The sequence below is a fragment of the Suillus discolor genome (assembly GCF_016758755.1).
Source record: "Suillus discolor strain FC423 chromosome Unknown F5147scaffold_32, whole genome shotgun sequence".
Classification (NCBI taxonomy): domain Eukaryota; kingdom Fungi; phylum Basidiomycota; class Agaricomycetes; order Boletales; family Suillaceae; genus Suillus; species Suillus discolor.
The window spans coordinates 350003-375256 of record NW_024541279.1 but is presented as its reverse complement, the minus strand read 5'-3'; the positions used below and the strand labels follow the sequence as shown (position 1 = coordinate 375256).

General features: G+C 47.5%; 10 protein-coding genes across 10 annotated transcripts; 3 read left to right on the top strand and 7 right to left on the bottom strand.

Annotated features, from left to right (window-relative positions):
- Nucleotides 1-40: 40 nt before the first annotated feature.
- On the bottom strand, nucleotides 41-4144 carry F5147DRAFT_212753 (uncharacterized protein). The gene is made up of 17 exons (XM_041428630.1): nucleotides 4035-4144; nucleotides 3914-3979; nucleotides 3760-3861; nucleotides 3451-3698; nucleotides 3146-3404; nucleotides 3013-3093; nucleotides 2526-2959; nucleotides 2050-2470; nucleotides 1670-2001; nucleotides 1550-1617; nucleotides 1353-1494; nucleotides 1098-1293; nucleotides 954-1046; nucleotides 800-902; nucleotides 403-747; nucleotides 295-351; nucleotides 41-242 (listed from the first exon to the last, which is right to left on the bottom strand). Exons 1-17 carry the CDS (start codon nucleotides 4105-4107, stop codon nucleotides 173-175), a joined length of 3090 nt encoding a protein of 1029 aa, XP_041292154.1. The 5' UTR covers nucleotides 4108-4144; the 3' UTR covers nucleotides 41-172.
- A 304-nt stretch (nucleotides 4145-4448) lies between these two features.
- F5147DRAFT_837517 (uncharacterized protein) lies at nucleotides 4449-5843 on the bottom strand. The gene is made up of 4 exons (XM_041444077.1): nucleotides 5657-5843; nucleotides 5250-5596; nucleotides 4959-5197; nucleotides 4449-4913 (listed from the first exon to the last, which is right to left on the bottom strand). Exons 1-4 carry the CDS (start codon nucleotides 5733-5735, stop codon nucleotides 4724-4726), a joined length of 855 nt encoding a protein of 284 aa, XP_041292153.1. The 5' UTR covers nucleotides 5736-5843; the 3' UTR covers nucleotides 4449-4723.
- A 16-nt stretch (nucleotides 5844-5859) lies between these two features.
- Nucleotides 5860-7658, bottom strand: F5147DRAFT_212725 (uncharacterized protein). Its single transcript, XM_041428629.1, has 2 exons — nucleotides 7647-7658; nucleotides 5860-7585 (listed from the first exon to the last, which is right to left on the bottom strand). Exon 2 carries the CDS (start codon nucleotides 7345-7347, stop codon nucleotides 5941-5943), a length of 1407 nt encoding a protein of 468 aa, XP_041292152.1. The 5' UTR covers nucleotides 7348-7585; nucleotides 7647-7658; the 3' UTR covers nucleotides 5860-5940.
- Nucleotides 7320-8063, bottom strand: F5147DRAFT_698373 (uncharacterized protein). Its single transcript, XM_041437554.1, has 3 exons — nucleotides 8014-8063; nucleotides 7647-7963; nucleotides 7320-7585 (listed from the first exon to the last, which is right to left on the bottom strand). The coding sequence occupies exons 1-3, from the start codon at nucleotides 8043-8045 to the stop codon at nucleotides 7368-7370; spliced, it is 567 nt and encodes a 188-aa protein (XP_041292151.1). The 5' UTR covers nucleotides 8046-8063; the 3' UTR covers nucleotides 7320-7367.
- A 778-nt stretch (nucleotides 8064-8841) lies between these two features.
- Nucleotides 8842-13249, bottom strand: F5147DRAFT_698362 (Piwi-domain-containing protein). Its single transcript, XM_041437553.1, has 22 exons — nucleotides 12800-13249; nucleotides 12525-12685; nucleotides 12399-12475; nucleotides 12108-12197; nucleotides 11999-12058; nucleotides 11697-11949; nucleotides 11391-11636; nucleotides 11219-11344; nucleotides 11015-11168; nucleotides 10855-10910; nucleotides 10652-10801; nucleotides 10581-10598; nucleotides 10458-10525; nucleotides 10313-10398; nucleotides 10099-10256; nucleotides 9927-10050; nucleotides 9796-9874; nucleotides 9715-9744; nucleotides 9550-9665; nucleotides 9431-9491; nucleotides 9289-9376; nucleotides 8842-9175 (listed from the first exon to the last, which is right to left on the bottom strand). Exons 1-21 carry the CDS (start codon nucleotides 12927-12929, stop codon nucleotides 9289-9291), a joined length of 2331 nt encoding a protein of 776 aa, XP_041292150.1. The 5' UTR covers nucleotides 12930-13249; the 3' UTR covers nucleotides 8842-9175.
- On the top strand, nucleotides 13250-15639 carry F5147DRAFT_613619 (uncharacterized protein). The gene is made up of 9 exons (XM_041432485.1): nucleotides 13250-13410; nucleotides 13472-13758; nucleotides 13816-13897; nucleotides 13952-14156; nucleotides 14203-14333; nucleotides 14397-14766; nucleotides 14821-14993; nucleotides 15045-15184; nucleotides 15235-15639. The coding sequence occupies exons 2-9, from the start codon at nucleotides 13728-13730 to the stop codon at nucleotides 15555-15557; spliced, it is 1455 nt and encodes a 484-aa protein (XP_041292149.1). The 5' UTR covers nucleotides 13250-13410; nucleotides 13472-13727; the 3' UTR covers nucleotides 15558-15639.
- A 113-nt stretch (nucleotides 15640-15752) lies between these two features.
- Nucleotides 15753-17799, top strand: F5147DRAFT_698348 (uncharacterized protein). The gene is made up of 7 exons (XM_041437552.1): nucleotides 15753-16174; nucleotides 16241-16558; nucleotides 16628-16734; nucleotides 16781-16846; nucleotides 16899-16975; nucleotides 17032-17388; nucleotides 17456-17799. Exons 1-7 carry the CDS (start codon nucleotides 16109-16111, stop codon nucleotides 17587-17589), a joined length of 1125 nt encoding a protein of 374 aa, XP_041292148.1. The 5' UTR covers nucleotides 15753-16108; the 3' UTR covers nucleotides 17590-17799.
- F5147DRAFT_698346 (uncharacterized protein) lies at nucleotides 17800-19677 on the bottom strand. Its single transcript, XM_041437551.1, has 3 exons — nucleotides 18683-19677; nucleotides 18217-18625; nucleotides 17800-18164 (listed from the first exon to the last, which is right to left on the bottom strand). Exons 1-3 carry the CDS (start codon nucleotides 19527-19529, stop codon nucleotides 18053-18055), a joined length of 1368 nt encoding a protein of 455 aa, XP_041292147.1. The 5' UTR covers nucleotides 19530-19677; the 3' UTR covers nucleotides 17800-18052.
- An 82-nt stretch (nucleotides 19678-19759) lies between these two features.
- Nucleotides 19760-22084, bottom strand: F5147DRAFT_698345 (major facilitator superfamily domain-containing protein). Its single transcript, XM_041437550.1, has 8 exons — nucleotides 21884-22084; nucleotides 21612-21828; nucleotides 21482-21547; nucleotides 21267-21427; nucleotides 21079-21213; nucleotides 20864-21023; nucleotides 20253-20805; nucleotides 19760-20200 (listed from the first exon to the last, which is right to left on the bottom strand). Exons 2-8 carry the CDS (start codon nucleotides 21768-21770, stop codon nucleotides 19950-19952), a joined length of 1485 nt encoding a protein of 494 aa, XP_041292146.1. The 5' UTR covers nucleotides 21771-21828; nucleotides 21884-22084; the 3' UTR covers nucleotides 19760-19949.
- A 176-nt stretch (nucleotides 22085-22260) lies between these two features.
- On the top strand, nucleotides 22261-23649 carry F5147DRAFT_212465 (uncharacterized protein). Its single transcript, XM_041428628.1, has 3 exons — nucleotides 22261-22756; nucleotides 22812-22957; nucleotides 23013-23649. The coding sequence occupies exons 1-3, from the start codon at nucleotides 22541-22543 to the stop codon at nucleotides 23440-23442; spliced, it is 792 nt and encodes a 263-aa protein (XP_041292145.1). The 5' UTR covers nucleotides 22261-22540; the 3' UTR covers nucleotides 23443-23649.
- The last annotated feature ends 1605 nt before the right edge of the window (nucleotides 23650-25254 follow it).

Here is a 25254-nt window from a genome sequence, read left to right as displayed (position 1 = left end):
GTTTGGCCTGTTTGCTCGACCAGCTGATTATATCGAACAGTCGAGGATAACAAGAGGGTCAATCACCGAGATACACGAGGAGATAGATATACACAGCAGTTGACTACGGGTGGGGACTAAGCTGTCAGTGCAGTTGTACCAACATGCTGCGTAGCACAACAAACTATAACCATCATCTCCTTACGGGATCAACCAGCCTCCGAGCAAAAGCATCACGGCACTGATAATGAGTTACCTCTCCCCTGGAAAATGGGGACGTCAGAAGATATCGTTAGAGGCCGATATTGGATTCACCTAGGAGCATGAACTGCGATGACGCTGCTACCCAGACGCTTATGGCATTGAGGACAGCTTTGCACAAGTCATCAGACAACATACATACGGAAAGAAAATTGGAAATACATTCTACTATCTGTGACTCTGACACGCCTAGACTCCAGCAGCATCAGCTTCCTGGCAACTTGTTCATTTCGCGCTTTGTGAATATTGCGGATGACGTGACTGTCAAAAATCGGTGCTCGTAAAGCTTCTTGAAGGAATGGGCGCACGTCGCAAGCGGTCACGAGGGGAGGAAGAAGTTGAAGAGTTTCAACAGAGTCTAAGCGAGGACTATGTCGACTGATTAAGTCTAAGGCGGGCTGTAACAAATTTGGTGCTGCTTTATCAGTGGGACGGAGGTATAATCTGAGAAGAGTCAAGAAGATGCTTCTGGTGACTCCGTTTGGATTATATATTCGCTTGCAGTATCTACAACAGGGTCAACAAGAGATCAAGATTATAGCTGAGAAAAAAGACGAACTCTTCAGCCTTGGCATAATTCTTGAGCTTGTAAACATAGAGCTCCAGAGCATGTTCGTGTCTTCCCATACGGCCTAGCAACACAGCTCGCGCTTCGTAAAGATCTACAGGATGTAAGAATCAATATACACAGTGAGTGTTATTCTGTAACTGACTCTCCGGCAGTGAACCATACAAGCGATCGGGGCGGTAGTGATCAGTGGTGTCAATAAAACGAAGGAGTTTAGAGTAAACCTCCAACTCATTTGCTAGCGGAAATTGGTCAGAAAAGTTATCGGCCGGTAAAAATAGCGACTAACCCTCGTCTCCTCGTTTGCGAGCACTCAAAGTCATGTTCAGATAGAGCTCTGCAAGCCGATCGTGGAATGCAGCACTCTCTTCGCCTTTCTCGTCGATCAGATACTCGATGTAACGAGTAGATATGGAAGGGTCGATGTTCTCAAGGTAATCTGTTACTTGAGTTCGAGGGAGTTCAACGTCATCAGATGTAAATATCTTGAATGAGACAGATAATTGTTAGCAACGAACCGGACAGAAATATATACAAGTATCACCTCGAAAGCCATATGACGGTTCTCTTCAAAGATCCAGCGGGAGGACTCAAATACTTGGTTGATGTACTCAGGACCAAGTTTTCGCAGGTAGGATATGGACGGATCAAGCTTGTCTCTCATGTCCGTTTCCTTCTCACTTAACCTGGGCAAGGTCGTTGGTCCGCAAGCGCAAACGAGTGAATCACATAGATACTCACTGGTGGAGGAGATTGAGAGCCTTAGCATGCTTCTTTCCATTATAAAGGTATATAAGTTCCGCAAATTTCTGGTAGCGTTAGTAAACGCTACGTCTGAGTACGTGCGCGCATTCAACATACCTCTCGTGCCCGGAGCTCCTCCTCGACCTCTGATACTTCACACCAATTGGCCAATCGACAAAGTGCACCGAGGAGGGCCGGCTGAGTCACGAGATAAGACTTGAAGAGCGCTGTGTCCACAATCTGCGCAAACCGCACAAGCTGCTCTGGAGTCAACAGGGGCAAAGGGATGTTCGGCAGTGAAAATAATTCTTCAATCGATGTCTCGGAGAGGAAAGGCCACTGGTGAGACTGAGCTGGTGCAATGTGTACTACTGCGAGTGCGCCTGCAACTTTCGGACGACGATCGGTAAGATATCGCCATAGAGCATCCACCGACCGGCTGAAGTCATCTGGAAATTTTGTTAACGCGATGAGTCAACAGGGGTGGACTGGCTGACCTATTTGCTTTACCTTCTTCTTCCCGCTGATAGATATGGTATCATCATCTTTGTCTTTCGAGGAGGATAAAAGTGCCACAAATGCAGTTCCCCGGCGAACGGCAGCCTTGACTGGCATCGCAGGGGACGCTGACTGCTCCACAAGTTTTTCTTTGCTTTCATTACTATCATTTTGAGACTTTGTTGATATGGTGTCATCGTTCTTTGGCGTGAGTGACTGCTGGTTTGTAGGTCCCCCGAACAGTGATATCCAGTCATTTGGAGGAACAGAAAGACGTCCGGCGATGCGCTCAGGATAGAGAGCAACGACCTTGGCGGGGTTGAGATCAAGCTCAATGAAAGAATTTATTGCATCGTCAAACTTTCCTAGTCGAAACTGGGACACGGCGTGAAGGGCGCGAATGTGGGTTCGTCGTTGGTCCTTCAAAATATATATGGCGTTATGTCTGTTACTCAATGTATAATTGAAAACGTACCTTGTCTGGTAAAAGAGCTTTGTCTAAAGTATCAAGCAATGATAGTGCGTCGGAATAGAGGCAACGCTGGACAAGTTCATCGATCTGGTCTCCCCATGACCTCATCCGAATTTGCCATATCGAGCTGCCCTCAGAAGTAGCTACTGTGCGGTCGCTCGGAGTAGCCACAAGGAAGAGAGGTGCCTTGGCGGCAGGAGAAGACGTCAAGAGTCTAATTGTGCAATTGGCGGCAGAGGACGCTGATGATGTGGGTGGGAAGGGAAGTGTTTGGACGGATTGCGTTGTCAGTGACGATATGACTTGCACGACTGGTGAAGGGATGAGGGATGACTGAGGGGCAACTGGGGTACTCCCAGATGGAAGGGAACTACCGTTCTCTGGTACCGGGACGGTACCAGGAGGAAGTATTGAGAAGATGTATGGGTTGACAAAAGCTAGACAAGACCATCAGAAAACTTGAAAGGAATTGGCAGATTGAGATGCTGACCAACTTCATCGGGTGGACTTGGCCAATCAATCGTTGTTGGCTTGGTCTGCCTCCCATCAGTGCCGATGATAAACCCCTGATCTGCCGGAAGCTTCAGCTGTCCATTGTATCGAATATAAAACTCGTATCATACTGTCTTTGACAATGAGTGCCTCGGTATCGCTCAGCCGCACCAACCCAGGTTTGGCTCTGGCTCCCAGACCAAGGGTCATGTACCCAGTAAGCCCAGAAAACGTGCCCATGGAAATATTCGCGGGTATAGGTGTGACAACGTCAAGTGTCGTGAGCTTGCTGATAGAGAACAGAGCATACTCGGTAGGTGAGTACGCAAAACAAACATTATCGCTATCAAGAAACACTGCAACACGCGGCGAGTGAGGAAGAATAGTTTCCTGCGTGGTGACTTAGATGGGTCTTACAAGTGCAAAAACGTCGTACCTTGATTTCCTGTGCTTCACCGTCTTTCCACGTGTATATCACTACTTTCCTTCGGCACCCGACTAAAAGCTGCGTCACCATCGTAGGAATCGGGCCTGTCCTGCCGACAGTATGAGCTCCACCTTGGGCATCACTTTGATCAAGGTTGTGCACGGAAGAGTGAACAGCAAATGTCAATGCACCCTTGGCTCTTGTAAGAGGTTTTGGAGGAGCAAAGCTTGGGAGAGGATACAGAGTTGGTATAGTTTCTGAGGAGGGACATACTAAATTCACGATATTTGACAGAGATGGCTATGTCATTGATCGTACCGGAGAGGGAAACCAGAGAATTGATATCCTTGATATAGCCCAGCTGGTCAATAGGTCTACGAGACAGACCCTTCTTAGTGTCCACCAAAGTTGATCCATTCTCTTGGTATTGAGATAAGTATATCGGCGTTAACGGCATCCAACAGTAGCATACCAGAAAATTCGTTATACTCGTAGATGAAGAGACTGCCTGTTGCTGTTCCAATATACAACTTGTCACCTGAATATACGGCAATTAGCATGCTACGCCTGCAAACATGACCGAGAGAACTTGCCCTGGACGAGTAAAGCCTCTGGTCTTTCTTTGAATCCACCGAGGACTGTATTCGGCGGGTTGAACGGCGCCATGAGTCGGAATGATCACTGTACTGGCACTGCGGTCGTGAATGGAGGGGAGGGATATTATTGAATCACACTGATTTCCTTAAACGTTGTTTTCGCTAAGTGTGAGTTTATGTAAAGTGGCGTATTAATGAAGTAACAACACTTGTTCAAAGCAAACTTCAAATATTCAAAGAGCTCGTTTGCAATCCGCTTTCACAACGGTGTTGTCGTTTACTTAGACACATCTTGCTGCTAGTAGCCTGGAGCTACTAGTGGGCTGTTTACCATGGCTTCGCGTCACGGTTGCCTTGCACTCAACATCAATATCATGATCATCGGGTGCGCCAGGAGCAGCCTGTCACCTGTTTGTTTTCTACATAACGAAATCAACTTGTGATTTGCTCTCTGGTTTAAGGGTTACATATAGTATCAGCATGATCCAAAACTCACGAGATTGGAACGGACTGCAAGGGAAACCCAAGGTCAGATCTCTATCTATCAGGACCGACCACTACAACACAGCGCAGGACTACCGACTACGAGCCTGAACTCCTACCACTGCGCCAGGACCCTTGGCGTTCCCGAGGACCGGCGCCAGACCATCCTACTACAACCTTCCACCAGCGAAGTATGATGCCGTTCAGACCGCCCGCTTTAATCTCTCCAGAACCATGTCTGAAGGAAAATAATCTTCCAACCTGCGAATCATTTTCTCCACGGTGTTCAAGTATTCATCCAAATATGAAATTAGTTCTTCTTGAGAACATGGCGGAGGAAATTTCTCTCGAAAAGCCTGCTCAAATGCGGCGTCGGCCTGTTCTGCAGTCAAGCTAAAGACTGTTAGCCTCTGTCACGGAGACCATGGAAAGACTTACGTCACAAGAAACTGTTTCTGTTCTTCTTCACGTTCCTCTTCCCATTGGGTGACGTCCAGTATCCACTCCTTGCATCCTTGATATGCCTCTTCCATAATCTGTTTCTCACTGTCAGAAAGTCCGTGTTGAAACAATAGCCTAGACGGTATATCATGGCCTGGAAAGCATCCTGGAAAATAGTCGTTCAGGCGTTCTGCGAGCATGCACGACTCTGGTGCCGTCATAAGATAGTAAACATGCTATCTGGAATGAAGCTAAAACGAGGTCGACCTTGAATCCTGAGAAACGCACCAATAGACATAGATTCTTAGTGACCAAGATATAATGCAGCCTGTCATGTTCGTCGTTCGTAACATGATCTTGGAGTTTCTTTAGCTCTCTTTTCGTGAGTAGTGTCATGTCTGAGTCAGAACTAGGTTCCTTCACATAGTACTCCTGCCACGATAACGCAACAGAAGACGCGTCGACCGCATATTTTCGGAAAGTGTCGACCATGGCTAGGCAGTCAAGTAAATCTGGGATCTGCCCCAGGATAAAATAAGGGCGCAGCATGTTCCGTGTCGCGTAGAAGGTAAGTGTAGGTGGTGACTGTGCGTCTGTAGATGCGGGTTCTTTCCTGAGAATCGACGAGACATGGTCTGTATCAGCAAGTGAAGTTTGAACTTTTGCGCACTAGAAGTAATGAACACGAAGCACACCATATATCGCTCGGTGGCCTTCGGCATTATATTCACTGCAAATTCCCATCGCGGTGACCATTTGATAAAAATCTTGCATGAGTCGACAGTATATGGACTATTGACAGGGGCCAGTGATGGAAACTTTAGGTTTAGCTGCACTAAACGTGCCGTGCAGTGAGACAGGAATGATTTTAAAGTACTAGAGTATAAACTCGGAAGACGCGTCAAATCAGGTGACTCGTGATTATACCTGTTCGGTCATTGCCGGTGGTTTAGGCTAGTGCAAAATCTTCCGTCGAAAACTATTCATTTTCCTCGTCTGAGTCCCCAAACAAACAAGGCCCCCCATACAGATCATCGTCATCTATTCCACTGCATTGTACATCCTGGGGTGAGACTCGACGTGCGAGTGCGGTAGGGACGCAAGGTGGCTCCATTTGCATCTCCGACTCTGCCACTGTCAACGTACAACGTGGCTCGTTTGCGAATTTCATGTCTGTGGCAAGGTTGGAGTGATCAGGCGAAGGTTTTTCTTCCGATTTGGAACCTTCAGAATGTTGAGAATGATAGCGACAATGGTCGGTGGTTTCCCTCGAGTGCTCTTCTTCCTCATCGTTTACCCTAGCCTTGGGTTGATCTTCGCATTCTAACTTGACCGATCGCAGGCTTATCGTCGAATTACGTGGTGTGTTCCATATATATGCTGATCTATCCAAGCGATGCCTAACATAACCGACACCCTCCCGACCGCGAGTAAAAGTGATGTCATCATTGTCGTGGTGCTCCACGGTCTCAAGATTTAGAATCTTTCCGATAGTCGTCCATGGGTCCGGATCGTTTAGGATGTCCAAAGGCAATCCAGGGTCATGTATATCCGAGTCGCCAAAAGAAGAAAATCCCTGCGACGAATTGAAAGAGTGTGATTCCACATGTTTTGTTCGAGTGGCAGGATATGAGGTCTGAACAGGTCGACGATGTTCCGTGTTGAATATCTCAGTGAAGGGTTTCGCAATCGCTTCCGAAGTTTGGGTAGCGTGGAACATCTTCCGAGCCTTCTGAGGAGTTGTAGGAGCGTATTGTGTTTCGAAGGATGATGCTGAAAATTGCTTAACATCATTTGTGTGGCAAAGAGACTGTGATATAGGACTGCTGCACTTGATGGAGCTATCCCATCCGAACGACGCAGGAGAATCGTGCGTAACGATGGGAGCAGGGAAACCAATCGGAGAAGTGGAGGATGGCGATCGTTGCAAGAAATGTTCGTGGTTGGAACTCCATCCACCATGCAACTGTGAAAGGGAATTCTGCGATGAGGGTGGTGACGTGTCCATGTCGAGAATGTATTCCTCTGTTCCTTGAGAATTAGAAGGAGAAGAAAACGGAAAGCTGTTTGACGGAGGTAAGGGAAATCGTTGCTGGTCTTGGAGATCGTGAGTAGGCACGGATCCACGAAGCTTTCCCGTGTCAGCAATATCCGTGCCAGCATAACCTGAGTCGTTGACCCAGCTTCCGTGGAGACTATCGGTCTCGACACTCCGTAGTGGACTCTCATAACTAGTGACCATACGATGGTCCGGTGAAGGAGGCCGCGACATTCGTCCGCTCAAATGATCGTCGTAAATTCCTCCATCATTATCGTTATCTATTGGGAACAAATGGCTAGCGCTTCCTGAAGACCGACCAGTGCGAGAGAAGATGTCACTGGACATTCCTTGAAACTAGGATATGGTCAGTGTACTACTTGGATGCTCACCGTTCTCTCTGATGTTACCTGAACGTCCGACTCGCTGTCAGCATCGATAGGCAGGAGAAGATGTTCTTCGGGATCAATGCCAGGGCCTCCATCTTCCGAGTCGGAGTGGGATGACATTCCTTGCAGGGGCAGTCCAATCAGTTCTGACAGAGGGATTGATAATATGCGGTCAATTGCATCACGATAGGCTACCGCTGACACGATCAGTGCATGATATAAGACAGATCAACACATATCAGGGAATATATCACATACGATCAGAAAAATCAAGCATTCGAAGTATCTTCGAGGGTTGTTTGCGGCGCTTTGGGGTGCCAAATGAGATTCCGTGGGCGAATGATGTGTCGCACGTGCTTATACTATGCGCCGTGAAGGGGTAATTGCCTTTGATTTTTGCGTCTCGTTGTGCATGAGCAAGATTGATTTGATGTAAAACAGACTTCAGAGACATCTTTTCAGGCTTTTCCCTTCCTTCCTTCGTGTTGCATAATGCAGCTGCCAACCTCTGTTGACCAAAATGTCGCTTCTGAACCCGACCTGTACTGTCTTTGGTGCGTGCTCGAGCAGCATTCCTACATATACGAAATATAAGTAACCATGATACAATTTAGTGTTTACTAACCTTTTCCCTCCCATGTAGTTAGCGCCTGTCATCTTCAACGTTTGAATATGTGGTAAGTCAAGTACAAGAGTTTGGAACAGATTAATCCCATCGCGTAATGGGCACGTGATTTTTAGTGGGACCTGGCAAGTATGTACCTGAGCTTGACCTGAGCGTCGAAATAATTCATTCACAATGGCAACTGCAACTTGAGTCCGCCTAGGCCTAGTAAAGGCTGCCAGTGGCACGTATGATTTCTTCCTCGTTCACAATCTTCAGCTTGATCTTCAGAAGCTTCAACCTCCACGCCTTCTCGAATACAAGAGACTAATCGGTGAGTCGGTCACTGTCACGGTAGCGATCGCTGCAGGTAGGTCAACTTATTTTCACCGCTCCACGTTTCGAGTCTTGAACTTCACAGTGATTGATCAAGGTGATATAAAATAAACTGCAGGATGTATTGCATTTATCATCGATGTTCGTATCTCAAAGGAGTACCGGAACCCTGCGACCAGAGTCCAATGGGCCACTTCGTGGAGTGGCACTTCCAATGAGCACTGACTACTTGGGAGTTGACTCAGTTGAGCTGAATCGTCAAGTCGTTACGATGCTGGATCACTTGTGTGCACGTCGATACATCTCTTCTCTGGCGGCTTCCTTCCATAGTCACCTGGTGACACGCGAAACTATGCCATTCAACTATCCTATACTCGAACGCGGTGCGCGAACATGTGGAGATATTTATGTTGTGAACTTTCTTCTGGCTTCGCAGCTACATTCATATATGCGCGCTTCTCCCATCATCAGAGGAACCAGACAATCATCGGCCTCTTCGTACCACAGGGCGTTCACCAGTTAGGTGCTTGCTGGATGCCAACAGACCCTTAGACCATAGTGTGATACTGTGCTGACTATCCGAATGAAACACCCCGAAAGAACACGGGTAAGTAGATACAATGAGACAACGCTAGTCCTGACAAAACGCTAAAAGTTTAAAGCTACAATTTCATGCGAAAAACATCCTGGCCAGCATGGACGAGTGGGTTTGTGCGTAGCCCGATCGCCATTGGCTGAGGTTAAATGACTGTTTCTCACAAGTACCCGAACTCGCTACAGTTGCACCATCGCTGTCGATGTACCGTAAACTCGCATCAAAGTGATACTCGGCGCGAGCGCAGACCTTCTGTAAAATGTGAGAGATGGAATCAGTTACAGCTTCAAAGCATCAACAATAATAGTCGTACATCCGCATCTTTAAGAGAATTGTCAACAATTTACTTGGTAAAAGGTGGAGAATCACGTACAATACACAGGGGCAGGTATGGAGACGGATCGAGTTGCGCTCACATACGCGTGGCAAAGAGTATATGCCACCTCTTGTATGCTAAGAATGCACGAAATTTAGTCGGTACTCGTGCATTCTTTGACCGAAACTTACGGTCTGATATCAAAATTGAAAATCTCGTCCTTCAATACTATGTAGTGGGCAGGTCGGCTTGCTAGAAATGACCAAACATAATCAGTTAGTCTGAATCGCTCCACATACTGTGCACCAACTTCCAAGTATCCCACCGTGGGACAAAAGGTAAAAGTCCTTGGCAATTGGATTGGCAATACCTTCACTGGCGACAAACCCAGCTTGCACATTGCCGCTCTTTCGATCTCCATCTTGACTATGAGGACTATTCAATAAGGAACAAAAGCAAAGGAAGAGGTACGCACGGATTTGTGGGAAAGAAGCGAACGTGATGTCTGCGAGGAAAGTCAGTGGTCATTGCTTGCCCGCCTGAAGTGGAAGATTACCTCTTGCCCACGATAAGGTAGGTGATCAGAGGTGGAGGATCATTTAATTTGACTTCAGCCCAAACCCTTCTCACAGCCTCTAGATGAATAAATTTTATTAGCATTCTGCAAAATCTTTGTCTCCGACGAACCTTTAATGTCTTGGAACTCTAGTTCACCAACACCTGCGTATTCACCTTCAGAGAGACCGTCTCTAAAGAACATGAGTCTTCTTGGGGCTTTCCCGTTGACCTTGCCATATCGTGTAATGGCATCCTATAAATGATAAATTGATTGTCCCGACAACCAGAAGGTAATGCGTACATAAACCATAGGACCAAGCTCGCCTATTCTCTCCTGTCGCGGCTGCTGTACCCTCGATGTTGCACTGTACTTGACGCCGTGCCGGTCATATGAAAAAACGACGCTGGCAACTGAGGGCTTGTTCTGGACACCAGCTCCAGGATGGCCAACATCGGCCCCTGGAAATGAACGTCGGTGTCAGTGCAAATGTCGCATTATTGATGGCATCACAGACCAAAAAACATGAAATCTTCTTTGGTCAACCAATCATATGCAGGCGATGATGGGATGGAGTTCACTCCCGTTAACCGAGCGTTGATTCTAAAGGTAAACCAATCTACATTAGCTTCATAAAAATTATGTTTTGAAATATTACGCACTTGATTGCGATGTTATTACAGTATTGGTCAAGTTGTCTCCCTGAAAACTTTGCAATGTTGTCTTCCCGCTGTGAAATATACGTTGGAAAATAACTGACGGTCAGAATATCAAGTTGAACCCACCACACACTGAGTAGACACCTAGTCGTGAGGTCAAGTCAGCCCAGAGAGTTGTGATCAATGACGATACTTACGCCAAGGGTGACATCCCCCGCTCTCTTAACATCTTGGCGGATATCAGCGGCAGATTGAGGCAGGATAACTAGCACGATCTCAGGTGGCTTGTTATAACCACGAGGGGCGCCGGCTGAAACTAATGCCAGTGCACATGCCTCCTTGATATCCTTCGAAATTGTACCCTTTAGTACAAACAAAAACTTCAAAAAAGTGCGCGTACCCGGTCTACCGAGCCGACACCATTACCTCGTTTGTATGACGGCTTAGCTTTCACACCTACAATAGATTATGAACGACACTCTCACAAACCTGAATGAAATCATACTCATTCCTGGAATACCATGATAAATACCAGATTTTCAACAGCGCGATCAACATACCCCGTGCAGTGCAACACTGTTCAAGTGTATCCATAAACGCTTTAATAACGTTTTGATCTAGCCTTAGACTGTAATCCACAACTGCCCACGCCCTGATGATCTCGGGGGAATGTAGATGTTGCCTCGTTATGTTCCATGCTCCGTTGTTTACATCCTATGGCGAAATGTCGCTAAATTGAGCAACATGCGAGAAAAGCTACTTGCCGCAAACTGTTTTTTGCCATAGAAAATGGTAGGTGCCTTGAGAAGTTGACCTTGTATCATAATCGGTTTCTCCGAGATTTCCATTCCCGCGTCTTGGATATAAGGTGATGTGGCATACTCAAGTGTCTGGACGAAAATGACCAACAAATCCCAAATTTGGCTAAGGACTCACGGGAGGTCGGACTCGGTCGCCTTTCTGGCCAACAATCATTTCCAACCGTTTCTCTGGCCTAAATTTAGAAAAATCAACCATCATGCTCGTCATGTTCTGCGGTAGTTTACGGTTATACCGCTGGCCTGCAGCCACAGTGCAGAGTTCGGCCGGGATGACGGTGTTTTTTCCAGACCCACGGCTCAATTCAATGCCGATAATGTCAGGAAATGCTAGGCGTATGTTGTATGTTTTGTGGTAGTATTCCTGCCTAAACGTCAATCATCTGCAGGATGAAACGATGAAAGCAATTGATGCAGAGCGTACTTCCACAGTTGTGGGAAGGGATGAGCCGTCTTCTTGCTCTTGAGTAAACGGAAAACGTCCAGCGGCTTCAACGAGACCAACAATTTTCTTCGTCACAGTTTTTTTTGGTAACTTTATTTCCACAAGAACATTCCGGAAAAATTGGCTGAGAATATTCCATTCTTTGCTATGCTTTTTGAAGCTGAGAGCGCGTGCATTCCCTCGAATGTTCAATACTTCTAAAGCAACGTCCACAAACGGTCCCGGTTTATACCTAATGTGGAACGCGATGAGAAGTAATAGAAGCGAATTGCATGACGTACATTGCGGCTGCACTGATATCGACATTCACGAGAACTCTACCGATTGCTGGTCTGACACTCCTACGCACCAATGTGAGGAACGATCAAGAGGTTCTGTGACACGACATACTGAAAGAATCCACGAAACAGCTGAAGACCTCCGCGAAGATCTTTTGAGCCGCCGCTGGTAAAATACGCTCTTCCATTATTCGGGTACTTTCTGTAGGACGTTCAGTGATACTATTGATTGCGTAATGTATGGCTTACAGATTCGGGGCTTGGCGAATAATGAATTGAAGGAGATTGAGTGCAACGGAGACCTTTGGTGTCTGATCGCTGATTTTTCCGGTGAGAAACCTTTTGAGGTCACTACAGTATACGTGTGGTGAGATATGCTTGAACTAGAACTGGAAATGCGTACTCGAATGTCACTGTCTCGCCTGCGACGCGAGCTACCTTAACCGTAACCCGACCTTTGCCGGGAACAACAAGCGTGTACTGTAACCGATATCAGGCTGAGAATACCGGATCGCAACCGAGATCATACGTTTCCCGAAGTGCCATCAGGAAGATCCAGCGGCGCCGCAGAGTATAAGATGCTCTTTCCGTCAAACAAACACAGGCGAAAGACCCTGGGTGCTTCGTGGTTTTGGAGTCTTTCGACTATTCGATGTCTCCATCGAACACTTTCCACATCAGGCGTCATCACTGGAGAAGATTTAGTCGAACAGAATAGTTGCTACTGGCACGAAGGCGCACGCACCGACTGCATGAATTTATTCAGAACAATGATGACCCCCGATCAAGCAGATATGTGCTCACCATCATATTGCTCGTACGCTTTGACTGGGATTTGTGTTACGTCGAAAGCATTTGCGTAGACAGCCATAGGTCTACGTTGACCCAACGGCACAGCAGGCGCCGAAGCCATTTGGAAAGATATGTCTATCATATGGTTGCTAAAGTTAAAGGGTGTAGTCCAAGAAACGAAGATGACAGGGTTTATAAAGATACGACCGTACTGTTTGAAACAGAATTATCGACAGATGGCGCGAGTGGGCGATGGCGAGATGACAATCATGCACTATGATTCTCCTGGCTACCAGAATCGTACAATATCCGACCGACTCGGATTAAGTCCTCGTGAACAATAGAATTGGAATTTCTCCCAAGCTCGTGTTCAAGAAGACGAAGGTCACGGTTCGGCGGCCACGAGGCGGTTGGAAGAGAAACAATGAGCAGATATCAAAGCAAAAGGAGGTATTTTCCCAAAATCCTACTTTGAACTCGAACCACGTGTAAATCGTCGTGTTTGGACTCGACACGTTGCTGTTAGCTACAACGATCTCGACATCGACGCGTGCGTCGTCCAGCATCTTTGACGCTTTGGACCATGATGGAGGCAACAACAGAGATGGATGAGCAAGATATTGGTTTGCTTTATCCTTCTCGATCAGGGTCCTGCACAGGATCAACTGAAACCATCGCCTCAAGGCTACCATCTCGACAGCCTTCTCCAACCGAATCACACGTTCCGATCCATGGTATCGGATCGTTTCAAGATCATTCGAGTCCACTCAAGTCGCCCTCACTGTCCAACGTTCAGGATACGCATTTTGGACTTCGCCTGGTTGGGCAAAAGACCGTCACACGCTCTAGGACTCTTCCTCATCTGGCAAAATCTGATACAGCGTTACATCGAAGTTCAGAGGTCGCTGGCTTTGAGTTCGAGCGAGATAGGGCCTTGCGAATGTCCCAATGGGTCTTGGCTTTCGCCATAGGTCAGTGCCACGTAACATACTTGAACCGTATCTTACACGTCATACCATGCACCACAGTCAATTTTGATTTGGATGTCGGTCCTGTTGTTTGCGGAGTACATCCACCGTTGTATTTGGCCCCCACAGAGAAAGAGAACATGTAATAATTTATCGTCTCCATCTGTCTGATCGGGCGTTGAAATCCATTTTCAAGTGCTTTCTCATCCTTCCCGGATTCCCTACAATTCGAACAAGGTTCAGAAGTACATTCTTTTCGCATACAAGATCTCGGCACATCCCAAAAACGCGTCGTTTCAGATCACGGTAACAGCAGACCAGATAGCATCGATGGATACCTTTATGGATATTCGCATTTTTCCCAGAGAAGAGACAACACCTCGAAGCGAGGGTACCAACAGGTAAATCAATATTCACGCATCGAACCACTTTGCTAACATTGTCCAGACTTCTCTCGTTCTTCTCTCACACCTACAGTACCCTGCTCTCTTTACCACCCTAATTATGAAACTTGGGCCCTTGGTCCTAACCCATGGTGTACCTATGCTGGAAACGGCATGTCATAACATTGCCCACTGGTACGTGTGCCGCTCGGGCTTATTTCCCATTTCAATCAATCAAATCTTATCTGCCGAAGAAAGGTGCAGCCCATCGCCGGGTTTGACTATTGAGCTAGGATTTCTAGGCTCGGTTCTCCATGTCGAGTTGCCCATGAATGCAGACATTCAGCAATTGACAGAGACTGCATCTTTTCATGAGAAATTTAACCCTACTTTGCATGTAACTAAGCTCTCACTTGCCCTAGATCTCCGGTGGCTCACTAGACCGTATCAGCTATTGTCTTCTATAGCTCCACTTGACCCGCCTCCAATATCCATATTCGAGGCCTCCTTGCCACATTTATGGTCAATATGGGAGTGCCTGATACTTTGCGAGCCCATCTTGGTATTCGGATCTTCTCCCGCAGCCACGAGTCAAGCAGTTTGGTGGCTCAGAGATCTGTTACGTCCTGTGCGCCGTTTATTTCCATCTGTTAAATCGATGGCTAACCTATTCCATTCTTAGATACCTCTTGCCAACGACTTTCGTCCTTACTTTACCATCCATGACAAGGATCACGCCCTTCTGGTCAATAAACTCCCACCTAAATCTGGCCTTATCTTGGGTGTGACCAATCCATTCTTCCAGAAGTCGTGTGCCCATTGGCCTCACGTCTTAAGCGTAGGGCTGAAAGCAAGGTGTGTGAAGTTACTTGGGTTATCAAATATCATTGCTCAAATTTCCTGCAGTCCGCGCCGCCAGGGGAATACGACTATCATGGCAGGGCCGCCACCTGGATGGTGTACAAGAACTCATCGCCGATACATTTCCAAAGACCGCCAAGTATTGAAAGCTATCGAGAAAGCTTGTCATGCAAGCGTCCAAGACAGTCCGTGTCTCAAATCATGATTAGTACTGTAACTTACCCATCATTTGCAGGGATACAAGCATCTCTGGACCTAAGAAGACACTTAAGTTCGCGCACCAACACCATGCTAGTTCCTCTGAACAGATACCTCAATACTCTGATACCTTCTCCGACGGAACGTACCACTGTTTCGGGCTGTCGACGTCTAAAACCCTTCAGCACTGTTGACTTTTTCTCTTCGCTTAAGGCAAATGGCTCCCCTCTGCCGTTTAAGTCCGCGACTAAGCGGAGGGAATTTTACGAAAGGTGGTTGAAAACGCCGGCATTCGGGTTGTGGTTGGCGCAACAAGAGGAAGTAGTGCATAGGACGCTGCAGGATAAATGGGCTGGCTGATGTAGCTATTGTAGTTCCTACCGAGCCAGCATGAGTAAGATCATAGACTAGCTACCTTAAATCCACCAGTTCCGCGAAATAATTTTTGAGTCAGCGGTAACAAGAAGGTTAAGCGCCAACTGCGCCACGAATTACAAACAGAACCAAATAAATGTTACCGCTATAGAACATGACGGATTTGGTGAAGTTCTCCAAACATTCTCTTGCTTTTGCTCTTCCACGTCGCTGTCGCGCAACTCTCCTTGCGTTCTCCTTACGTTCCACTGGTTTTTTCTCTGTTCTTATTGTGCTTTGCTCTACATCCTGTATTTCGCTTAGCTGTTGGGCGCGTAATCCTTGTCACTGTATCCATACCTATCATGTAAGAGCTCCTTCACTTGTTTGTATAGCTGACGTGGGTAGCGCGCGCAGGCGGCTTCATGATGTACCTTGTGGAAGTTTTGCCTCGTTATCATCTGTGTTACTCTCATGTCCGTTGGTACTCAAATCCTGTCATTTTACTTTTTCTAGTGCAAAAGACTTTCTATTCTTCTGCTTGAGTCAGCGAAAAAATGCCTGAGGAAGATTATGATATCTACGGCGAATACGAAGCTTATGCTGTCGGCAGAGCCAACCAGGTGGGCATATGATATGCATCTACTTGGTTGAGCAGCTAGTTGGACTGACTGTATGGGCGCTTAAAGGGTATTGACGGTCAGGATTTCGACGCAAAGGAAGAACCGGTGGAGGCTGTAATAACCGTAGTCGAACCCTCAACAGGTGAGAAACGGCCTCGAAGCGACGAGGAAGGGGAAGAGGAAGTGAAACCGTCACCCACCCAACACTCGCCTCCAGCTCCTTACGCTCAGCCAATCCAGCAAGGGCAGGTTAGGACCGAAGGTGTCTCGCATGGCATGAACGGTAACTACAACGCCGTTGTGCAAAACGGTAGTCATATGGGAGGCGGGACAGATCCTTCGATGATGGGCTATGATGCACTGTATATTGGTGATTTGCAATGGGTCCGTTTGTCCTGTCGTTTAGAATCCTGTGTATTTCTAAGCCTGTCTTCATGTTTCTCTCTCCTACAGTGGACAACAGATGAGGACCTGCGTCAAGTCGCTCTAAATCTTGGCGTGTCAATCGATCATCGTGACATTACCTTTTCTGAGCACAAGGTAAACGGCAAGAGTAAAGGGTAAGCAACTTCCTGGTCAAATTGAGGTGTTACTCAGTCACATCAGTATCGCCTACGTGGAGTTCAGTAGTTTCGAAGACGCCAACGCGCTCAAAGCATGGTTCGATAATAAGTATGTGAGGCTTGAGGCTTCGATGCGAATGCAAGGCTGACCTTACATTCAGTGACTTTCAAAATAGACGTGCTACAGCAACTCTGACAAGTTCGTCACAAGGCAATCCATTCCGCACACTACCAAAAGGTTTGTTCATCACCTAGTGCTTTGACTGCAGCTTTGACTAATCTATCCGGCTTTAGAACCACCGCCCCGAGACACCCGAAACACTCACCAAGGAACCCCCATATCCACATTAGGGACAAGCATGGGCCGCGGCTCGACAGGGAATTTCCGCGGTAATGCTTCCAACCAGATGGGGGGAGGTATGATGGGTGCACAAAGTCGCGGGGGTGGTGGTATGGCGAACAACATGATGCGCGGCGGCATACCCACAATGATGGGTAACATAGGCATGGGCATGGGTGGCATGAACATGATGGGAATGGGGAACATGGGCATGGGCATGGGCGGCTTTGGCGGACGCGGCAGCATGGTTCCCCAGGGACCCAGAGGAGGTGTTATGATGGTGGGCGGGCGTGGTGGCATGGGAGGAATGGGTATGGGCTTCTAACGGTCTCATGCATATGGATTGTTGTTCTTACTTGCACTTGATGTACGCTATAGGTATGGGAATGATGGGAGGACGCGGCGGCTTCGGCATGCAAGGTCACTTCAACCCAGCATTCATACAAGGCCAGCAAGGCGGTCAGTTTGGTGGCGGCTCAGACAGGAAGCGATTCCGGGCGGAGGACAATTGATAGTGCATTAAGACACCTGCAATTCAAAACACCCGTGGATTGACGTATCTAATTATTTGTTTATTTCTATTCTCCAGTCCTTCGCATCATGCGCTCAGCGCCTTAACTTGTTGATATTTACTTTTCCGTTGTCACTGTTGACATTGCTGATGAACAATAACCTACCCATGTAATCTTGATACATACATCGTCCATTGTCTCCGTCACGCATTGCTTGGTGGTGAGCAAGGGAATATTGCATTGCACGAAAAAGCATGAGCATGACTCAGAGTGACTGCGAATACATGGTGTAACATATAAACAAAATTGCGCTGGCTGATAGAACATGAATGGTGGCGATGTGTATGGTATGAATGTATGCCATCTAAAGCATCAAGAAAAACAAGGGATAGGTCCCACTATCCATGAGGGTATGAAATGTCCATGAAATATAGCATGCCGATGTCAAAAAAAACTCCTTGCCTTATCCCCGCCTCTCTTTCATTTCCCTTTCTCTCTTCTTGCGGCGCTTTTCTTCCTCGTGGCGCTTCTCCTGCTCAAGAGCTGCTTCGTCTTCTTTTCTGGCAAGACGCGCACTAAAGGTATCTTTATCAATGGTGTGCTCCTGATGAATGCGTAATCACTGACCTTCTGAGCTCTTCCCTCTCAAGAACGCCGGCATCAACTTCCATGTCCTCTTCGTCGCTATACACATCCTGTTCAACATATTTAGACCGGTCCTTGCCAAATAGTTTCCAAATTTCGTTGCTGTAAGATTCTACTTCAGTTGAGACAGGGCGCCTCTTTGAAGGAGGGGGGGATAGTGAGGATGGGGACCGGGGCCGTTTTTTGGTGGGACCGGCGGAGCGTGGTGCAGACGAAGGCTTAGAAGCCTGCGACTTCATCGAAGGAGTGAAAATTGAAGTCGATTTAGATTTCACTTCAGTCTTTAATGACTGTGAGCTATCTGCGCCTTTGGACTGCGAGGTCTTTGAAAATGACAAGACAGCAGATTTCGAGGCTGTTGATGTCTTTGACGTGCCAGAGTTGACTGATCCTACAAGATGGAAGATGAAATAATGATGAGAAGGGATTCTGTCATCAAAACACTCACTAGGCGCTGAGGGGACTGGGGAGCTGGAGCCGGAAGACGTTCTGGATGGTGCAGCTGTAGATATCTGGGCACTGCTCTTTCCTATATCCTTCTTCCCCTTTCCAAACCAGTCGTTAAACTCTTTGGCATCGTCACCGTCCAATGTGGCGGTTTTCGCCTTGGCTCTGTCCTGCAATATCTCGTCTATGGTCCGTGTGTCTCGCTTGTGAACATTGAGCTTGGTCAAAGTATTGGGGAGCGCAGAAAGGCGAGCTTTGACAGATTGTGAGCCGTTACAGCTATCCGAGGTTGGTGCTGACGTGGCGTCAATAGCCCCTCCTGGAAGTCGCCTGCCAGCTTTATGATAGCCGGAGGATAAGGCGGACCGCCTGGTTGGATAACCCTTGCGCATTTCGGTTTCGAGCCTGCGCCGCCGTTTCTCCTCCCGAGTGAGAGCCATTGCTGGAGATCCGGAACGGGAGCCATCCTCCTCGTCTGACGGTAATCTGCGCCTGGGGATGGACTCCTTCGAGATTCCGCTAGACGATGGCCATTTAGAGCCCGACTTAGCCCTCTTGGGACCGTAGAGCAACGCATTACGTTGCTCCTCCTCTCGCCTTGCCTGCTCCTCCTCCATGCGTTTCGTTTCTGATTCTCTCTTGAGCTGCAACTCTCGTTGCTTCTTCTCGTCCTCAAATCTCTTCTGTCGAAGCTTCGCCGCTTCTTCTCGCTCCTTTCTGTCGAATTCCTCCCGCTTTTTCCGTTGGAGCTCCTCATTGCGCTGGCGCTGTAGTAGTGCAGTTTGTACGGCGCTTTGGGACTCCTTAGTTTGCGAGGCGCTAAGCGCCATCAAGGCAGCGAACGACATGATGACAGTCAGGCCCCGTCCTAAGGATAACGCAAGTAGAAACCAGGATGAGGGGAAGATGTACGCTTAGCAACTTGAAATGATGGGGGTCCGAATGGTGTGCCGTTGGCTTAAGTATGTGCCACTGTGTGGCGCGTGGCAGTGTGCCTTGGTGGACAGGATGTCACGCCTTCCACAGGAATCCGTGACACATTGTAACAAATCATCACAGACCGCCAAATTGACAATGACCGGTTGATAGACACGACTGAAATAACAAAAGCATGTAGAAAATTACAACTTTGTTTCAAATAGCTGATAGGTCAAGACTAGTGAAACATGACAATGTGTATGGAAACGTCTGATTCATGCAGATACGATTTCCCCCTAACCCCTAGCAGCGACCTCCGAGAAACCATACGTAGCGGGCCGTGAGATTGGTTAATGGGTATTCTTCCACAACTGTCGAGGAAGTAAGAGCGACGTACAGATGCCGATACAAACAAGGGCAATCATATAATAGTAGACTATCCAGGCGTGGTGGGGGTTTTGAATAGAGAGCGAGAACGTGGACGTGGCCGATGCGGGGCCGATCGTTCTCACGATCGAAACACCCAACTGAGCAATCCCATTGGTTGCACCAAGCGATGCCTGGTTTGGAGAGGCCGCGGCAATATAAATAAATACGCAAGCTGAAGGGACCATGGTCAACACAAAGAATCGTGATATGATGCGGAAACTCACAATACGCTAAATTTAATATCATCGACAGGGCAAGTTGCAGCCCAACAATCGCCCACACTGTGAGGCTTAAACCCTGCACTCTGGCTACAGCATTGATGATGGGAAGAGTGATGACCATCGGAATTGCAACAGCCATTGAGACAGAATAGATTATCTTCGAGCCGAAACGGTCATGGAGGTCGGCGAAGAAGAATATTTGGAACAAGCCGTTGATCACACCATAGATAGCTAGAATATTGCCGATGCGCGGGGGATCTAAACCCAGCCCACCAAGCTCCACCGGTGTGGCGAAAAACACAGGCTGCACGGCACGAAATGCGATGTCAAGGAACGACAAAGCGGCATAATTTCCAGCAGCTATGATCACTCTGGGTATCAAGAGCGAACGAAGGGGTAGTGGCTTGGAGTCACCAGCCTTCGCACGCTGACAAGTATCTTCTGTACTGAGGGAATCAGTTAATCCTGTGGAAGTCACGGGGCCCTTAAGAGAGGTGGTATGTTCGCGACTTTTCCCCTTTAGTAACTGCCAGAGGGTCACCCTAGTAGGTACAGTCTGACAATCGCTTCATCAACCTTTTCCACTTGTCGCATGCTAGCTCAAAATAACACACCTCCTGCAAGAAAAGAAACGTAACAACCCAGGCCAGTACCGAAAAGGTAGCAGGTACAGCGCAAGCGAGGAAATAGGGATAGGTCTTCATCAATTGCGAATGTCCGAAGATGTTCGGAAATCGATCCGCTGGTCTTGATAACGAACCACCTATTAGAGGTCTGGAAAAGGCATCTAAACTCCAAAGCGATGTGAAAAGATTACACAGGTACGTACCCAATGGCCCCACCGCTTGACCAAGCGATCGGCATATACGCATATGCTTGAGCCAAATTAGTAGAGTCGGTGAGCTCCACCATCATACTTTTAATCACGCCGATATTGCCGTTCAAAGCACCATTCAGGGCACGGCTGAGTAATAGGTGTTAGAAATCAGAACTAACAAGAAAATAGAACGATCAAACCTTAGTACGAGCCCAAAAAAGGTTCTAGATAGGCCGAAACAGTACATTGAGATGGATAATCCAAACAGGCCTGTCAAAATGACGGGTTTCCGTCCGATGTGGTCCGATATACGACTCCAATGGAGAACGGTCAAGGCTTGTGTGGCAAAAAATAGAGAGACCTGCGTGTGTTCGAAGATGAGGATATACCCATTGATTGATAAAGTAAGACTCACCATTAATCCAACATAGTATCCTACGCGAGTTTCATCGCCATCCGTGATGCCAATGTCTCTTATCAGCTGCAAGAGTGGCGACGAGCCCATCAGAAGCTGTCAAATGATTCGGCTGCATGAAAAACCATACCTGAGGTGCAAAGGGGGCGATGACTTGTGAAGTGAGCGGTTCTGCGAGCTGAAGAAAGAGTATGATAGAGAATTGACGCCAAGGCAATGGTGTCCTAGCCGCCTTCTGCTTCACGGGCTGTAACAACGGCGTCTCCTCGTCCACCTGCTGTTGGGACATGATGGTTCGCAAGAAAGAGTTGAAGATAGACCGGCTGAAGAACTAGTACCCATAGGTTCTGTGTGATACATAAGCAAAACAATAACTGATATTTTCTCTTTGTCATGACTCACACATTTTACTTCCGAGTCTGAGCGGGTGTCCATGTCAGCCCTCCGATAGCAAAGACCATACAGAGATTGCTGAGCCAAGCTTGAAGCTGCAGCACTTGCTGTCTGCTGTCGCATGCATGAGTGCCAAGCGTGTACATTGACTCTTGAGGTGAATATTGTCCAATATTCGCAGATATATTCGCAAAATTTTGCTCATCAAATTTGGTGACAAGCGGAGTTGTGATTGCCTCCGGCTCCCGCGGCCCAAGGTCCGAGTCAGGTGTCGTCATCGCTGCTTTTCCTGCACGTGACAGTGGCGCGCTCGTTGACTGCGAGCGCGCGACTCGACTCGATCATACGAAGGTGAATTTCAAAAATAGATGTTGGCAAAAGCTTACAGATTCTGCATCCATAGCATGGATAGCCACAACACGCTCCACAGTCCAGTTTGCCACTGGCAGGCTCAGACCTTGGTCAAAGTGAGCTTGCCATCTCGGACACTGTACACATGCCGCTCCATCCACAAAGTTCTTCTTTGTCTCCTGTATTCCGTCTACAACGCCACAAAGGGCACCTTCTGGCCTAGTGTCCACACCGCAGCTTCAAATGTTTTGTGGAATCGCCTTGGTATTTATATAATCTCAGTTTTGCTCTCGATAATTCAGATCTTCACCACCTATGTTTGCTGTCATGTCTCTCAACGCAAACAAGGAACTTCCTTCGTTGTCCAAAGAACTAAGCACACCTACTGGCGCAAAGTCAACGCCCTTGACCCCTTCGTCCACTGGTGGCCGGGTTAATATGGAACCCCCTCACCCAACACTCGTGCTCGAAAAATTTCCATCATTCGCAGAGCTTGCACTTATTAGTTCCTGGCATGATGCCACCACAGCGGTATGTAATACATGTACTATCGTATGGACGATGTTGGCTTACTCTTCTCTTCCAGCGGCAAGTTCGCTTCCAGCGCAAGCCAGCACCTGATGATTGCCGCCGTTCTTTCCCCTCGCCAATGTCTGAAGCAGAAAATCTTGCCCCATGCACTTCACATGCAAATGATAACGTTACCCCCCAGACACAGGGTCTATCTATCAAGTATGTACAACCTCAACCATATATCTAAAACTCAATCGATTCACGCTGTGCACAGGAAACAGCTAGTAGATGCTCAGAATCTGCAAGAGAAAGAACCGAAAACATTGAAGCCCACCCGCTCCCAGAATTTTTTCGACATAGGCAAAGCAGCAAGAACAACGCCCAACCTAAACGCGACGGCCAATGTTGGTACACGAAAGATCTCTCGCTCCGTGCGATTCGCTCCATGCGAAACCACTGCTTCTCCTTCCACGCCCACAAATTCCACCGATGCTCCTGTTGATGCGCTCGATGGGGCTTTACACGCACTAGGGATTGACGTGAATGATGGAAACATTTATTTCACTTTCGATCCCAACTGTATATCCTCCCGCGGAGAGGCTGTCCTCACTTTCTTGTCGCCAATTCCTGACGAGCCATCAAACTCACCTGAGTCGCCCTCCCAGCACCGCTCCCTGAGCGAGGTCCAATTTGGGCACAGGTAGCGATACCTCGGGACACAACCACCAGGGCCAGGATGCAACCTGTCAATGAGCTGCACTCTTTCCTCGGCGTTGAAAATTAAGCTGTTGTAGCCAGTCTGCATGGCTCAGTTTTGCTGCCTCTCCTTCATTCTATATCACTGTTCACTTTGCTCGACCCAACATAAGGTTCTCTTATGGCCATTCTACGCTAGATTCACGACATAACCATGACCCCTTCATTTTATCTTCTTAGCATTACGTTCAACTCATCTAACGAATATAATTAGTTTTTCGTTTCCATTGATCATTCTGTGTACCAATTCACTTGTATCGTTAATAATATTGTATCATGCTTGTTCTCATGCTAAACAGTTATTCTTGATACCTTATCATTCACCGATCCAGGTGGTCACTTGATGATGGGTATTCGAAGCGATGTATTGCCGCAGGTCCGCTTATCGCTTCCTGCAGATAAGCACCCAGGTCATCAATGTCGAGTCAGGAACGTCCAAGCTGAGGTCATTTACTGAGTATTCTACCCCAACTTTCGCAAGCAAGGCGATGATAGCACTTATTTCAGCTGACCAAGTGACTCTGTGGACGTCACAGAGTCAGTGACGAATGATGTATATGCCATGAGCGTGCACAATGCTATATTTATCTAGCACGAGCTCCACCATTTGACATATCCATCAAGTTCGCCATGTCTGTGAACTACTGATGGTGTAAAACAAATGGTTGGCGCTTGTTAGATATTTTGCGAGAGCACTCAAATTGTTTGATCGTGATACTGACTTGGTGTCACGCACCCAAGGCCCTCGGTGCTTCACGCTAGACGCAGGTTGCAGATTCATTAATATTCATTTTTCACTGCTCGGCTTTCAATGTCCATTGGCGACGAACTCACCGCCCATCCGAAGTCTCTTGCACGCATCCGAACAGTGACAATTTGGTGATACGGCTGTCACCGAATTGATAATCGTGGTACTATGCGGGGCCCGATCAACCTAGATAAGTGAACGCGGGATACCAGTGCAGGTCGATGCTGGTTCTTCTGCCAAGAAAAGTGTGGCTGAATGACATCATCGAGGCTGTACAGTTGGAATTGTTACGACCTTGGATAATGAGCGAAGCCCGGCACACACATGTGATGATGCATATACATATACATTAGGCCATCGGTGCGATCACAGCAAATCGACATAAAGATAGACGTAGCTGTTGCAAGGTCATCTCCGTGTGGTTATCAATAGACTGTGTAGATGGAGATTTTAGATTACCAACCAGGAAGCTAATCCCAGACTCATCAACACCACTTCATCGTTCGCCGAACCACGATAACGTCCGAGCACGTTAAGATTAGGAAATATGCAACTTCCTGTCATTAGTTAATGAGTACCACGGCCCTCGACGTACAGATAACAAACAGGTATGATTCGAGATAGCCCGTGGACCCTGTCAAGACAAACTGCATAATCGCTTCGATTGTGCCCATATCAATATCAGCCATGATATCAACAGTGCATGACCAATTCCGTGAATTCATGACGATTCTCGCAAGCCGAAGGACCTGGTATGATGATGTTCTGCCAGTAGTCGGTCCGCAATGCTAACGTTTGGGCGTCTCGATGTGAAGACGAGCCATGGAAAGTAATGATGTGGTTGTTGAGGAATGTCACCAAGAGACCAGATGTATGAATTGATCAGATTGTTTTGTAACATAGTGAAGAAAACCTACATCCTACGGAAGATACCATCTTTGCCAGTTCCTTTCCTGATTGGCCTCCTCTTGAGTTCATTTGCAGGAGGGCCTTTGAATTTGCTCTACCACAG

Coding starts and splice junctions, on each gene's coding strand:
- F5147DRAFT_212753 (XM_041428630.1), bottom strand. CDS start 4,107: ATGGCGCCGTTCAACCCGCCGAATACAGTCCTCGGTGGATTCAAAGAA. Junction 1,294..1,352: donor ACCGTCATATGGCTTTCGAG/GTGATACTTGTA, acceptor GTCTCATTCAAG/ATATTTACATCTGATGACGT. Junction 243..294: donor ATCGCAGTTCATGCTCCTAG/GTGAATCCAATA, acceptor CCCATTTTCCAG/GGGAGAGGTAACTCATTATC.
- F5147DRAFT_837517 (XM_041444077.1), bottom strand. CDS start 5,735: ATGCAAGATTTTTATCAAATGGTCACCGCGATGGGAATTTGCAGTGAA. Junction 5,597..5,656: donor AGGCCACCGAGCGATATATG/GTGTGCTTCGTG, acceptor TTGCTGATACAG/ACCATGTCTCGTCGATTCTC. Junction 5,198..5,249: donor CTAAGAATCTATGTCTATTG/GTGCGTTTCTCA, acceptor CATTCCAGATAG/CATGTTTACTATCTTATGAC.
- F5147DRAFT_212725 (XM_041428629.1), bottom strand. CDS start 7,347: ATGTCCAGTGACATCTTCTCTCGCACTGGTCGGTCTTCAGGAAGCGCT.
- F5147DRAFT_698373 (XM_041437554.1), bottom strand. CDS start 8,045: ATGACAGGCGCTAACTACATGGGAGGGAAAAG. Junction 7,964..8,013: donor AACTACATGGGAGGGAAAAG/GTTAGTAAACAC, acceptor TCGTATATGTAG/GAATGCTGCTCGAGCACGCA. Junction 7,586..7,646: donor AATGCTTGATTTTTCTGATC/GTATGTGATATA, acceptor TGATCGTGTCAG/CGGTAGCCTATCGTGATGCA.
- F5147DRAFT_698362 (XM_041437553.1), bottom strand. CDS start 12,929: ATGATAGACATATCTTTCCAAATGGCTTCGGCGCCTGCTGTGCCGTTG. Junction 12,059..12,107: donor CTGTTTCGTGGATTCTTTCA/GTATGTCGTGTC, acceptor ATTGGTGCGTAG/GAGTGTCAGACCAGCAATCG. Junction 10,802..10,854: donor GTGTCGGCTCGGTAGACCGG/GTACGCGCACTT, acceptor ACAATTTCGAAG/GATATCAAGGAGGCATGTGC.
- F5147DRAFT_613619 (XM_041432485.1), top strand. CDS start 13,728: ATGTCCCAATGGGTCTTGGCTTTCGCCATAG. Junction 13,759..13,815: donor GGTCTTGGCTTTCGCCATAG/GTCAGTGCCACG, acceptor CATGCACCACAG/TCAATTTTGATTTGGATGTC. Junction 14,334..14,396: donor TGTCATAACATTGCCCACTG/GTACGTGTGCCG, acceptor TGCCGAAGAAAG/GTGCAGCCCATCGCCGGGTT.
- F5147DRAFT_698348 (XM_041437552.1), top strand. CDS start 16,109: ATGCCTGAGGAAGATTATGATATCTACGGCGAATACGAAGCTTATGCT. Junction 16,976..17,031: donor ATTCCGCACACTACCAAAAG/GTTTGTTCATCA, acceptor ATCCGGCTTTAG/AACCACCGCCCCGAGACACC. Junction 17,389..17,455: donor TGGTGGCATGGGAGGAATGG/GTATGGGCTTCT, acceptor TGTACGCTATAG/GTATGGGAATGATGGGAGGA.
- F5147DRAFT_698346 (XM_041437551.1), bottom strand. CDS start 19,529: ATGTCGTTCGCTGCCTTGATGGCGCTTAGCGCCTCGCAAACTAAGGAG. Junction 18,626..18,682: donor CCCAGTCCCCTCAGCGCCTA/GTGAGTGTTTTG, acceptor TCCATCTTGTAG/GATCAGTCAACTCTGGCACG. Junction 18,165..18,216: donor GAGAGGGAAGAGCTCAGAAG/GTCAGTGATTAC, acceptor AGATACCTTTAG/TGCGCGTCTTGCCAGAAAAG.
- F5147DRAFT_698345 (XM_041437550.1), bottom strand. CDS start 21,770: ATGTCCCAACAGCAGGTGGACGAGGAGACGCCGTTGTTACAGCCCGTG. Junction 21,548..21,611: donor TCGCCCCCTTTGCACCTCAG/GTATGGTTTTTC, acceptor CCACTCTTGCAG/CTGATAAGAGACATTGGCAT. Junction 20,806..20,863: donor CGTTTCTTTTCTTGCAGGAG/GTGTGTTATTTT, acceptor AGCGATTGTCAG/ACTGTACCTACTAGGGTGAC.
- F5147DRAFT_212465 (XM_041428628.1), top strand. CDS start 22,541: ATGTTTGCTGTCATGTCTCTCAACGCAAACAAGGAACTTCCTTCGTTG. Junction 22,757..22,811: donor GGCATGATGCCACCACAGCG/GTATGTAATACA, acceptor CTTCTCTTCCAG/CGGCAAGTTCGCTTCCAGCG. Junction 22,958..23,012: donor ACACAGGGTCTATCTATCAA/GTATGTACAACC, acceptor CGCTGTGCACAG/GAAACAGCTAGTAGATGCTC.